Source organism: Chrysemys picta, chromosome 1 (genome assembly GCF_011386835.1).
Source record: "Chrysemys picta bellii isolate R12L10 chromosome 1, ASM1138683v2, whole genome shotgun sequence".
NCBI classification, from domain to species: Eukaryota; Metazoa; Chordata; order Testudines; family Emydidae; genus Chrysemys; species Chrysemys picta.
The window spans coordinates 4027053-4039872 of NC_088791.1; the positions used below are offsets into that span (position 1 = coordinate 4027053).

Here is a 12820-nt window from a genome sequence, read left to right on the forward strand (position 1 = left end):
CATCCACCCCCTCTATCTATCTATCTATCTATCTATCTATCTATCTATCTATCTATCTATCTATCTATCTATCCCTGTACACCCCCAATGTCCTAGCTATGGGAGGAGGAAGGCTGGGGTCTCTGGGCTGCTCTCGTTGTGTGGAGCAGCCGGGTTGTGTCTGGGGCAGGGGGTTCCTGGGTGGGTGGGAGGGGACGGACTTTGCCGTGCGGATCTGTGGCAGGGCCGGGGCCGGGGCAGGGGTTGGGCCGCAGGAATTCCAGGCAGGGGCCGGCCCCGGCTGGGCTGCTGTCCCTCCCCCGGCGCAGAGGCTGGGCTGGACCGGGAAGCCCAGCCCAGCTCCTCCCGGCTAACAGGACGCCAAGGGAATATTTAACCTGGGAGCCTGGCCGAGAGACACAGACTCCGACAGACCGAGCCAGATTGAACCCAGCGGGACAGGGGTCCTCAGCCGCTCCCACCCCCGTGGCGGTTCGGGACAGAATCCAGGCTCAGAATCTTACCGGGACCAGGACGAGAAAGCCGGGGCAGATCCGAACCACACCCGGGACAGGACCAGCCAGGGACCGAATACTGGGGCAAATCCGAATCTCTCCGGAAGGAGACCCAGGACAAAACCTAGGGGCGGAACACAGCCCCTCCCGGAGCCGCGTCCGGGCAAGAAATCAGGGACAGGACCAAGCAGGTACCAGACAGAATCCACCGGTAAAACCGAACCGAGACCACGCACGGACTTAGGGACGCAGCTGACAGGGCACAGAACCGCCCCCGCCTCGGGCGCCAGACCCAGGCACCTTGCAGAACCCGGGACCAGGACTCCAGAGCCGCGACCCGGCGCAGAACTCAGGTACGGAACCGCCCGCCCCGGGCAGTGAAATAAGGACTGGAGTTGGGAAAGGCGTCGGGTATCCGGCAGCTGGCGGAGAATCGGGGACTGGACCGACCGGGGCTCCAGAACTGGGATCCCGGGGGCATCAGAAACTTCTCAGCAGCCCGGTCTCTGCTGAGTTAGGGAAAGAGACTCCAGGGGCAGAGGAGCCCGGAGCGCTCCAGGAAAACGGGATCTCAGAGCGCTCGAGGGACAGGGGGGCGCGGGGAGCCCGGGGCGCTCCAGGGACAGGGGGCGCGGGGAGCCCGGAGCGCCCGAGGGACAGGGGGCGCGGGGAGCTCGGCGCGCTCCAGGGACAGGGGGCGCGGGGAGCTCGGAGCGCTCCAGGGACAGGGGGCGCGGGGAGCTCGGAGCGCTCCAGGGACAGGGGGCGCGGGGGGTGCGGAGCGCTCCAGGGATAGGATGCGCGGGGGGTCCGGTGCGCTCCGGGGACGGGGGCGCGGGGGCCCGGTGCGCTCCAGGGACAGGGTGCGCGGGGGGCCCGGTGCGCTCCAGCGACAGGGGGCGCGGGGGCCGGGGCGCTCCAGGGACAGGGGGCGCGGGGGCCCGGTGCGCTCCAGCGACAGGGGGCGCGGGGGCCGGTGCGCTCCAGCGACAGGGGGCGCGGGGAGCTCGGCGCCCTCCAGGGACAGGGGGCGCGGGGGGCGCGGAGCGCTCCAGGGATAGGAGGCGCGGGGGGTCCGGTGCGCTCCGGGGACGGGGTGCGCGGGGAGCCCGGGGCTCTCCAGGGACAGGGTGCGCGGGGGGCCCGGTGCGCTCCAGCGACAGGGGGCGCGGGGGGCCCGGTGCGCTCCAGCGACAGGGGGCGCGGGGAGACCGGTGCGCTCCAGCGACAGGGGGCGCGGGGAGACCGGTGCGCTCCAGCGACAGGGGGCGCGGGGAGACCGGGGCGCTCCAGGGACAGGGTGCGCGGGGAGCCCGGGGCTCTCCAGGGACAGGAGGGCGCGGGGAGACCGGGGCGCTCCAGGGACAGGGGGCGCGGTGGCTCGGTGCGCTCCAGGGAAAGGGGGCGCGGGGAGCCCGGAGCGCTCCAGAGACAGGAGGGCGCGGGGAGCTCGGAGCGCTCCAGGGGCGGGAGCACGGCGCGCTCCCGGTCGAGCGAAGGGCGGTTTCCGGGAGCCGGGCGCTCTCCAGGGTCTGGCTCTAGGGAGCCGGGTGCCCGGAGAGTCCAGCGACCCCCATGGGACTGGCTCCCCATGTATGTTTGTGCCAACGGCTCCGTATGCCGAGGTGCCCCCGCCCCACCCCGGGGCCCCTCTGTGCAGCGCGCTGAGTGCTTCTCGCTCTCCTTTTCCAGCCTCCGGAGCCGCTTCACCTGCAGTCCCCGGGCACCCGGGGTTCCCCGCCCGCTCCCAGGAGCTCCCTGTCCGGCCCGGCATGAAATCTCTGCCTCCGGTTGCGCTGGGTTGCATCAGCCTGACGCTGTGTCTGCTGCACCTGCCGGGCGCCCTGCCCCTGCCCGTGGGGCGCACCCTGCTGCTGCCTAAACACAGGTGAGCACCGACCGCTGCTGCCCGTCTCCTGCATCCCCGGCCTCGGCCACTCCTCCCACCGCCCCCTGCTGCAAGGGAGCCGGGGCCAGCCTCCAAATCCAGCGGCCCTGCTGATCAGGGGTCTGTCTGAGCCTCCCCGGGGAGAGAGGCAGAGCAGGGCTAGTGGCCACTGATGCAGGTTGCCCCTTGGGCCTGATCTCCAGAGGGCCTGTGCTCCCGTGGCTGCCATGGGACTCTATCTCCCCTTGGAGCTGTGGGTGTGACAATCTGGGCCAGGGCTCCCAAGCTGGGCCCCCCAAATTGGTGCCTCCTTGTCCGGGAAAGTTCTGGCCCCTGCCTGGTCCCCTGCCTGGTATCCCTGCCTGGTCCCCTGCCTGACGTGGATTTAATCAGGGGAGGTTCAGATCCTTCTCTTTTGGCTCTGACACTAGATTAGCCAAGCCTGTGTTGGGGGAGGCGTGGGAGAGGAGAGGAGAGAAGGAGCAGCATAGGTGGGGCCACAAGGCGCGGCTGCCCTCTCTCCCTCTCAGGCGGCTGTCACACCGAAGCTGGGGGCTGCGTAGCAAGTGGGGCCTTTCCATGGGGCCCTCGGTGTTACTGAGAAGCCAAGGAGATGTTACAAAGATGCCCACCAATGTCATCAGGCGCATTCTGGGTCTCTCTCTCTCTCTTCTTTGGGCTGGCTCCGTGGAGATCTCCCTTCGTAAGGCCCGGGCATGGCGGGGCGGCATCCCGTTTGGAGCAGGGCCCTGGCTAGCTTAGCAAACCCACCGTGACCAGGTTTCAGTGGTGTTCTAGGCAAGCCCAGGACGTGCCCTGCAGCCTGCAGCCAGCGTGTCCTGATTGCCCTGAGCGCTGGTGCATGGGATGGGGCGAGGAGGGATTCCCCTGCTCTGGAACAGAAGGGCCTTTGTGTTCGCAGCAGGTTGGCTCCATGGCCGGGGGGTTTCAGAGACACTGCGGCCTTGTCATGCAGCTCCACTGCGGAGTCAGCGTTAGGGGGGAGTGTGCGGGCGGGGGCTTGGTGGTGGGGACTGGCGTGTGCCTGTGTCCTGGATGCAAGCTGCCATTACACCATGGCTGTGTGGCTGTAGCTGTGGGAGTCCCGGGATATCAGTGACAAGATGGGCAGTTCTCATTACCTGGTTGGGTGCACCAGCGCTTATGGGGACTGGCAGGTTCTCTGGGCGGGTAGGGAGGGAGACTGGTCTAGTGGTTCGATCCTGGGACTCCTGGGTTCTATTCCGGACTCTGCCACACCCTGGCTGTGTGAGCTGAAGCAAGTTGTTATGCCTCCATCCTGCAGTTTTCCCAGGCATGAAATAGGACAAAGGTGCTTAGTAAACCCCCCCAGGTGTTGCGAGGTCAGATAACAAATCAATGTGTATGAAGGGGCTGGGAGCGCTCCCATGGGAACAGTCTGCTCTCCGACTCTTTTCACCAGCAGATCTCAAAGCCCTTTCTGAACAGAAGCTGCTAGTGCTGACGAGCTGGGCGAACAGCTGGTGTGTGCCGGCCCCTGGGAGATTCAGGGTGAACTGGTCACAGAGGACAGCAGCCCAGCCTGGTGTGTTGGGGGGCTGGGGCCTGCCTGTGCTGGGCTCACTTGCAATACCTGCCTTCTGGCAGAAAAGTGGGCTGGGATTCAAACCAGGATCTGGGCAGCATGGGCCTGTCCCGTTCAGCTCAGCAGGCGAGCGGTCCCCGGCCCCTAGCTTCACACCCAGACTCTCTGCTCTGTTCTGCTCCACTCAGGCTGTGTAGGGATAGTCTGAATTGGTCTCTCATGGGAGGGACATGGGGGGAGGGGCCACCAGGGCTCTCCTTTGGGCTATCCCACTTTGGGGCAGAGAGATGGGCTTGTCTCGGATCCAGGGGGAATATTCAGCATGCATTCATGTAACTGGCCACGAGGTGGCGTGGTTGCTGGGAGTGCATTGTAGAGTGTAAAAAGCAACAGAGGGTCCTGTGGCACCTTTAAGACTAACAGAAGTATTGGGAGCATAAGCTTTCGTGGGTAAGAACCTGTGTGTGTGCATGAGAAGGGCCAGACTGGGCCAGACCAATGGTCCATCTAGCCCCAGCACCTGTCTCGGACAGTGGCTGGCGCCAGGCGCGTCAGAGGGAAAGACCAGGGCAATTATCGAGTGATCCATCCCCGGGGGGCAGTATATTTATACCTTCCCCCCTTGCCTCTGGTGCCTGCTCTAGCTACCCCCGCTTCCCTCTACCTAAAAACCCTCCCTCCAGATTGTCCCCTCGTGTCCCAGCTCGCCGGACCCCAGTGCATGCAGGGGTCCGGCGACCCCACCCGAGGGCGAGCGACTGCCGCAGCCCCATCCCCTGTGTTCACACGCGTGTGCACACGTGCTCCCAGCAATGCAATTTTGCTCCCTCCGCTCCGTGAACCCCCCCTGTTCCTCTGTGGCTGCACCCCTGTACTAGGGTCATAATGGCTCGCGGGGCTGGGGGGAGCAGCTGGGAGAGGGCGAGGGGCTGCAGTGCAGAGGGGCTTGGCTGGGCTCCTTGGCTTGATTCATTTTCAGTTGGCTCAGAGTCTGTTTCTGATGGGGCGGGACAGAGCTCCTGCTGGGAGCGAAGGCTGAGCCAGCCGTGTGTGTCCTGCGGGGGGAAGAGGGGGTGTCGGGCAGGTGACCCACGGAAGGGGCCAGCAGGGATGTGAGCACAGGGGGTGCTAGGACAGGTGCAGTGAGGAGGAACAGGACAGGGGGCCGTGGCCAAGGGAAGTTTCTCAAGGAGGAGGCGGCTCTGAACATAGTGGGAATGTTTGGAGCCTGACAGTGAAACGCTGCCCTGCTCTGCTCCAGTGGAGCAGACAACGCTGTGCATCCTGCACAGGGAGGGAGCGCCAGGCCGGGGCACTCCTTCTCCTGCAAGTGTGGCACTGACGCCTCACCCAGAGCCCCCCGGCGGCCCTGCTGCCAGGTGCTGCCGCCCAGTCCAGCGTAGGAGCAATGCGGGGCCGCAAGGGGGGATGGACGTTCCAAACCGCCCTGTGACCCCAGGGCCAAAAAGGCAGGTGCGGACTTTCAGGGTTACAGGCAGACTGGCAGCTACAGCTCCTGCGTGTGCCTTGCGCCAGGACACACACACGAGGCAACACACGTTCTCAGCCTGCCTGTGGGCCGTGCCCGCTCTGGGTGCACTTGCAGTACAAGTCCTTTCTCTATGGCAAAGCAAGTCAGGCCTTTTTCAGAGGAGTAGGTGGGCGGGGCCAGCAGTCCGGGCCCTGCCCTGGTTACCACATCTCTGGTTGCAGCGAGCATCACGCTGAGGCTTAGGGTGCTGCATGCATTCAGCGTGCTAAACCATCCGCAATTCCAGGCAGCAATAAACCTGCTTTCCCTCACCTGGCTGTGGCCGCTGACGCAGCCGGCGTGCACCTAACAGCAACAGGAACGAGAGACTCACAGCCTCCCGCAGCGCTGGCTCCCTTGCCCTTGAGTCTAATCAAGCTAATCCGCCAGGCTAGACATTCACCAAGTGCCAGGAGAGCAAGGAGTGGGGATGGGGCGGGAGGGCAGAAGAGAAGCCAGCCAGAAGGGGAACTCCACAGTCAGGACGAATCGCATGGAAATCCAGCGGAGGGCGTTTCTCATTTTTATATTAATCAGACGGTGGCATAAGCAGCCACGGTGCTGCGCAGCAGGAGGTGCTGTGCCAGACAGAGCCTGTGGGCTGGGGACATGGTCCAGTGCCCCGCGTTGTCCGTACAGCAACGGGGTGCCAGGTGCCGCCGTCTAAGCCCCAGGCAGCATCCGGGAGAAGCCGAAGCCCAATGCTGAGGATCTGGCCAGGGCGAGGGTTTCTGTCTCCGGGGCTGTAGGAATTTGTCTGGTTGTTCCTTGCCCCCGGGGGCCGTTGCTGGGGGAAGCCTAATAGGGAAGGCCTGTCTGACACTCTCGTCTGGACACTGTCAGCTTGGGCCGTGTCTGAACGTCCCGTGACTGGCATTCCAGAGCCAGGGCTCTGCTCCCCGCCACCTCATATCCCAGCCTCTCCCTCAGGATTGACCCCTCCTCCCCTCGGCCAAAGGGCCCTCCAGGCTCCGGCAGTGGCAGGGGGCTCACACTGCAGCTCCTGGGTGGGGGTCTCTTCCGCTGTATGCACGGCCCTGACCTGACACGCTGGGATGGAGCCGGGGGTGTGCCGTGCCCAACCCTGCACCACGCCCGGAGGGTTGTGCAAGTCAGCATGTCCCCCCTTCCGAAATGCTCCTGCCCAGATGCACAGAGTCAGGCAAGGCACCAACGTGCGTACAGAGGAGTTAGAGGGAGCTGCGGAGGCACATATGCGAGGGGGTGGGTGTGCACAGGCAGGTGTGTGCACGTGCTGTGGGGTGTGTTGGCACACATGGAGGTGGTGGTGGTGGGGATGAACAGATGAGGCCAGGGCAGGTTGGAGTGTGGGGATGTGAATGTAGGTGTGGGCGTATGTGGGTTGGCGGGTGGGCAAATGGAGGTTGGCATGAGGGATTGTGCATGCAGACGTGGGTGGGTGGGGGCCTGAGAGGGTGCACATGATGCGTGCATGTAGGTGTGGGTGCACATGGGTGTGTGTATGCAGGTGTGGGTGCACGTGGGTGTGTGTATGCAGGCGTGGGTGCACGTGGGTGTGTGCACGCAGGCGTGGGTGCACAAGAGGGTGTACATGGTGCGTGCATGTAGGTGTGGGTGCACATGGGTGTGTGTATGCAGGCGTGGGTGCACGTGGGTGTGTGTATGCAGGCGTGGGTGCACGTGGGTGTGTGCACACAGGCGTGGGTGCACAAGAGGGTGTACGTGGTGTGTGCATGTAGGTGTGGCTGCACATGGAACCCTACACCCTTGTGGAAAAGGCAGAATATTGGCCCGCTCCCTGAGTCAGCACCCGCTGGGAGGTTCCTCTGGGGAAGTGACCCTGAAACTGGCTGTGGGCCGTGTGCTGGGGGGATGGGGGGGGGACAGCAGGGCAGGGCCCAGCCCAGGTGTCACTAAGGTTCAAGAGCCAGACAGCCTGGCCTTGTGGTTAAGGCCCTGGCCTGGGAGGCGGCTGAGCCAGGCTCTGCTTGCAGATCTGCCACCGCCTCCCCTGTTTGACGTGAGCTTCCCTGAGCCCGTCTCCAGTCCCCTGGCCTGTGATCATGGGGTGTGGGGTGGGCTCTTCCCCCGAATCCCCAGGTCTGCCCGCTCACGCCCGCACTCGTAGCTTCCCCAGGCTAAGCCAGTGCCGGGGCGAGGGCCTGACCTCGGTGGGCACTGGAGATCCCCAGACCCTTTCCATAAGGCTCAGGGCTGGTTCAGCTCAACACAGCAATCCGGGGCTGAGGACCCACCTACCTAAGAGCCATCTCCTGCTGCAGCTGTGGTCACTGGGGCCCCCAGGGACATACAGGAGGGAGCCCCCCACTTTGGCACACTCTCCCCTGTGGGGCAGGCTGCCGAGGGCTGGGGAGTTGGGGGGAGGGGTTGGGTTTTAGGGCCGTTGGGGGGGGATTAGGGTTTTGCGGGAGCTGGGGGAGCATTCAGGAGCTCCGTGGGCGTAGGGGAAGCTGGAGGGCCCCATGTTGTGGCCTGTGGTTTTCGGGAGGCCCAGAGCCCGGGAGAGGTGGACGCCTGGGAGAGTTTTTCCAGAGGTAAAGGCTGGGACGAGCCCCGCTAGCGCTGCCCGGCTCCATGCTGCGTGTGGCACGTAGCATGTGGCTCCCAGGGGAGCGGGGGCCCGGCGGGCAGGTACGTGGCAGGGCGGCCCTGGCAGGGGCAGGCAGCAGGCATGAGTCGCCAGCTGCGGGCCGGTGTTTGCAGAGGCAGAGAGCGGGCGCCCTTTCCCCTGCGGCTCCCAACCGCCTGGTGGGATCCTGACGCTGCGGAGGCGAGGCTCTGGCTTGGCTTGCTTGGAGGAGCCAGAACCGGCATGTCTGTGGGATAAGGGCCTTTGATGCAGCGCGTGCACCTCCCTGCCGGCCCTGAGTGACTCCGGAGAGTACGTGTGCCGCAGCAGGTAGCTGCTCCTCGGCTTGGCTCCACACTGCTGCGGTCTCACGTGCCTGCTGCTGTAGGGCGTCCCTGCCCCCCCAGCCCATGCGCTCCACTCCCTCCTGCTCTGGATTCCTTCCCTCCCCTCCTCCTCCTCTCTCCACCTCTCCGCTGCCTTCCTTCCAGCCTGCGCGGCAGCCGGGCCTAGTCTGGTCCTGGCGCTGGGAGCTTCCCTGCAGCAGTGCCTTGCTAGTTCTGCTCCCAGCGCTGCGAGCTTCCCTGCAGCAGTGCCTTGCTAGTTCTGGTCCTGGCGCTGGGAGCTTCCCTGCAGCAGTGCCTTGCTAGTTCTGGTCCTGGCGCTGGGAGCTTCCCTGCAGCAGTGCCTTGCTAGTTCTGGTCCTGGCGCTGGGAGCTTCCCTGCAGCAGTGCCTTGCTAGTTCTGGTCCTGGCGCTGGGAGCTTCCCTGCAGCAGTGCCTTGCTAGTTCTGGTCCTGGCGCTGGGAGCTTCCCTGCAGCAGTGCCTTGCTAGTTCTGGTCCTGGCGCTGGGAGCTTCCCTGCAGCAGTGCCTTGCTAGTTCTGGTCCTGGCGCTGGGAGCTTCCCTGCAGCAGTGCCTTGCTAGTTCTGGTCCTGGCGCTGGGAGCTTCCCTGCAGCAGTGCCTTGCTAGTTCTGGTCCTGGCGCTGGGAGCTTCCCTGCAGCAGTGCCCTGCTAGTTCTGGTCCTGGCGCTGGGAGCTTCCCTGCAGCAGTGCCTTGCTAGTTCTGGTCCTGGCGCTGGGAGCTTCCCTGCAGCAGTGCCTTGCTAGTTCTGGTCCTGGCGCTGGGAGCTTCCCTGCAGCAGTGCCTTGCTAGTTCTGGTCCTGGCGCTGGGAGCTTCCCTGCAGCAGTGCCCTGCTAGTTCTGGTCCTGGCGCTGGGAGCTTCCCTGCAGCAGTGCCCTGCTAGTTCTGGTCCTGGCGCTGGAAGCTTCTCAGCAGTGACCTGACGCTTCTGTGCCTGTTGCTGGTGCTGTGAGCTTCCTTGCAGCAGTGCCCTGGCAGTTCGCTCTATAATTTCACAGCGTGCATTTTCTCGATGTAGCAGATTTCTCTCCCTTTTGCCTGGAATCCCATCTCCGTCCCCCCCCTACCCCCCGAAGGATGTGCCCGTGTAGGCTGGGGAGCGCTGTAGGCCAGGCTGGCTCATTGGCTCCTTGGAAAGCTGGGGGCTGGTTCCAGCAGCTGCTGTCCACTGTGGGATCTATCTCAAAGGGCTTGTTGTGTCACGGCCAGACCTCAGTCGGGTTCTGCTGCGGGAGGGAGTAGGTGGGCGGCATCTGCGGCCTGGGCAAAGGCAGAACATCTCTCAGTGGGGCTGGGCAGGGGATTTGCCCTATGGCCAGGCAGTGTGCCGCTGGCCGTGCCACCCGGAGCCCCTGCGAGACAGGCAGAGCCCTTGGGACATGGGACATGCCACTGGGCCCAGCTGAGAACGAGAGGCCAGGGAGGTTCCAGCCACGGCCCCTCCTGTCTAGTCTCCAAGGTTCAGTCCAGTCTCATCCAAACTGCACCAAGCAACGGGGCTTCCGGATCAGGGACTCGGCCCCCGACACTCAGCCTATTAACTCCAGGCTCCGCTCCCGGGCTCCCTCAGCTTCTCTGGCCTGGCCGTGTTTTCAGGCTGTCACCACCAGCAGGGATCCGGCTCGCGCAGTGGTACTGCACAGACATTCACAGACTGGCAGCAGGCCTGGGAGATGGGGAAGGGGCGGTTCCCAGGCACTGCCGCTCAGAGCGTCTTAAGGCCAATACTGCCAGACCGACTGGCCTGTTTTACACGGCAGCTGAGCACTGAAGTCGCCCGATGCTGCAGGGAGAGAGGGGCCGGAGCGGGGGCCCATGCACCAGCCTCGCTCTGACCCCCTTGCACACCTGAGGGGATATAGGTGGGCCGAGCCAGGCCGTCATCCTGACCTTTGTGCTTTTCTGGTGCAGGGAGCCCCCGGACAGGAGAGCCGCCACGCCGCTGGGGAATCGGCCCCTGAAGAGGAGGACGGTGGAGCTGCTCTGGGTTGGCACTGCGAGAGCTCAGCTGGACTGGGAGCAGCCTGGGGGGACCCCAGCCACCCTGCCGCAGCCCCTGGGCGGCGCCAAAGGCAGAGCACAACACTCACTGACTGGCCCCTGGCGTGCCAAGCGCCACGCGGCCCCGCGCCGCCACCACGCCCACCTGATGCGCGTGGGCTGCGTCCTGGGCACCTGCCAAGTACAGAACCTCGGGCACCGCCTCTGGCAGCTGATGGGCCAGTCGGGCCGCCAGGACTCGTCACCCATGAACCCCAACAGCCCCCACAGCTATGGCTGAAGGAGGGGGCAACCGTGGGGCACGAGCATGTGGGACTGGATTGCTTCGGGCCGAGACCTCACCCCATGTGCTGCCGGGGGTGGCCACCGCCCCCGTACATTGTGTAGGAGCCTTTACTAAAGCGCTTCCAGAGCCAAACCCCCATTTGCTGTGTCTTCTGGTCCCATGCAGCGCCGGCTGGGACCTTGGGCTCCCAGCCCCAGGGGACAGCTGCCCCCCAGAGCAGAGCTTGCAGACCCCATGGCTGCAGGGGGTGGCCTAGCCCAGTGCATAGACGCGGGGAGGGGCAGTGAGTTTCCAGCCCGCCAGACATGCACAGAGGATGCCAGTGGCTGTGCCCTAAAGGAAGGGCATGGGGTTGTGGGGCAGGACACAGCCGGTCTGGCAGGTGTCAAGAGGGTAGAGATGCAGAGTCCTGAGGGAAGAGGGGAGCAGTGTGGCCACTGGGGAAGGAGCAGACCCTGCCCCACTGCGGATCAGGAGAAGGGCAATGAGGCTGTAGGAGAGGAAGGAGACGTTGGCTGTCTCTGCCCATATACGCCCCCCCCCCCAATCTGGATGTGGAGGCCATGTGGCAGGCAGGGGTCCCATGGTATTTGGGGTGGGCTATTTCCCAGGGGCCCAGCCACTCACTCCAGCAGCCAAACGTTCCCCAAATTGGGAGAGGTAAAGGTGAAGGCCTGACCCCCATGGTCACGGAAGATTCCCCACGCCCTTTTCATAATGCTCAGGGTGTCCTGGGCATGTGCCAACTCTGGGAATTACTTTCCACCTCCCCAGATTCCCTTGTGTTGATTGGATCTGTGCTTCCCCCTTCACGGCCGCTCCTAAACTCTGCTGTAGCATTGCTGGACACGGTCAGGCAGCTGTCGTGCTTCACCCCAGAGGTGGCTGCATGTCAGTGCTGGGTGGAGAGGTCTCTGTGGACCCAGTGGCATAACCCAGGGCAGGACTTAGCCTGCAGTCCACGAAGTGCTTTGGGATCCCTTAGGTCGGCATGCAGGAGAATGCAGCCTGCCGGACCCCAGCTGTGCCTTGCCAGATGCCCCCCGCAGCGTGGCCTGCTTCCCTGGCCTGCTGGGGTCCATCACGAGGCCGGGCTGGCTGGCAGACTGCAGCCACTTCCCGCTAATGGGTAACTAGCTTCCCGCCGCGTCCCGCTCACAGGCCCCGAGGGAGGCACCTGAGCCCAGGTCAGAGCAGAGCCGGGGCTGGGGGCTGGGCCAGTTCCTCCACGGGCCAGAGAGAGACCGAGAGCGAGCGGCCATTGGAAAGGACTGGGGCACAGCTGGCTCCAGGGCCTTGCCTAGAGTCACCCCCAGGGGGCAGCACTAGCCAGAGAGGCCCCTGGCCTGCGGCGGTGCGAACTCTGCGATGCCCCAACCCCTTGGGTGGGGTTTGTGGCCATGGGGCAGCGCCGTGGTGGGGGGGTTCCACCGTGGGCACAAGGGGTGCCCGGGGGCAGAGCTGCCATAGGTCCCCCAGGCCCCTGGCGTATCTAGGGCTACAGAATAAGCATCAGCCCCCAAGAGGGAGTCACTGGTGTGGGTGGGGGATCCAGGGAGGGGGTCCCCAAGCCCCAGCCTGACCCCAAGGGGCTGGGGGCTCGGGTCGGGTGGGGAGGACGTGTCCCTGGCACCGAGTCCCTGGCAGGCCCATGGCCTGGTCCCCCGAGCAGAGAGCAGGATGGCGACCCTGGGTCCAAGGGGCACCCGGGCCGTGACTCGTCCTGCTGACTGAAGCAATAGTGGGGACTTGTGACAGCGCTGGGCCGAGCCCCTGGCCGAGTCAGCAGTTTCCCTGCACAACAGGCGACGGGCGGCAAGGCACTGGGGGCCACCCAGCTGGGTCCACAGTCCCCAGCGCCGCTGCATCAGGGCCTGCGGTATCCCCCGTCCAGGGCTTACAATCGCTCTGCACCCCTCTCGCGGCCAGCAGCACCCCAAGCCCTGCGCCTGTACATGACAGCCCGCGCCCCAGCACCAGGAGGGTGTCTCCCCGAAGCCCGCCGTCCCCCAGTGGGCGTGGGGATCCCGGGGAGCACGGCAGGCCGCTTGGAGCAGGATGGTGGGTGCTGCTGGCCGGGGCAGGGTCCGAGCGCCACCTTCCCCCACATGCCCCA

The 12820-nt window shown here is 65.1% G+C and overlaps 1 protein-coding gene across 1 annotated transcript; it reads left to right on the forward strand.

Moving 5' to 3' along the window:
* Positions 1-400: 400 nt before the first annotated feature.
* ADM2 (adrenomedullin 2) lies at positions 401-10836 on the forward strand. The gene is made up of 3 exons (XM_005294572.4): positions 401-847; positions 2187-2382; positions 10329-10836. Exons 2-3 carry the CDS (start codon positions 2267-2269, stop codon positions 10696-10698), a joined length of 486 nt encoding a protein of 161 aa, XP_005294629.1. The 5' UTR covers positions 401-847; positions 2187-2266; the 3' UTR covers positions 10699-10836.
* Positions 10837-12820: the final 1984 nt, after the last annotated feature.

Bases quoted from the DNA above. Each gene is read 5' to 3' on its own strand.
- ADM2 (XM_005294572.4), top strand. From the start codon at position 2,267: ATGAAATCTCTGCCTCCGGTTGCGCTGGGTTGCATCAGCCTGACGCTG. The intron at 2,383-10,328 runs GTGAGCACCGAC...TTTCTGGTGCAG, and splicing joins CTGCTGCTGCCTAAACACAG to GGAGCCCCCGGACAGGAGAG.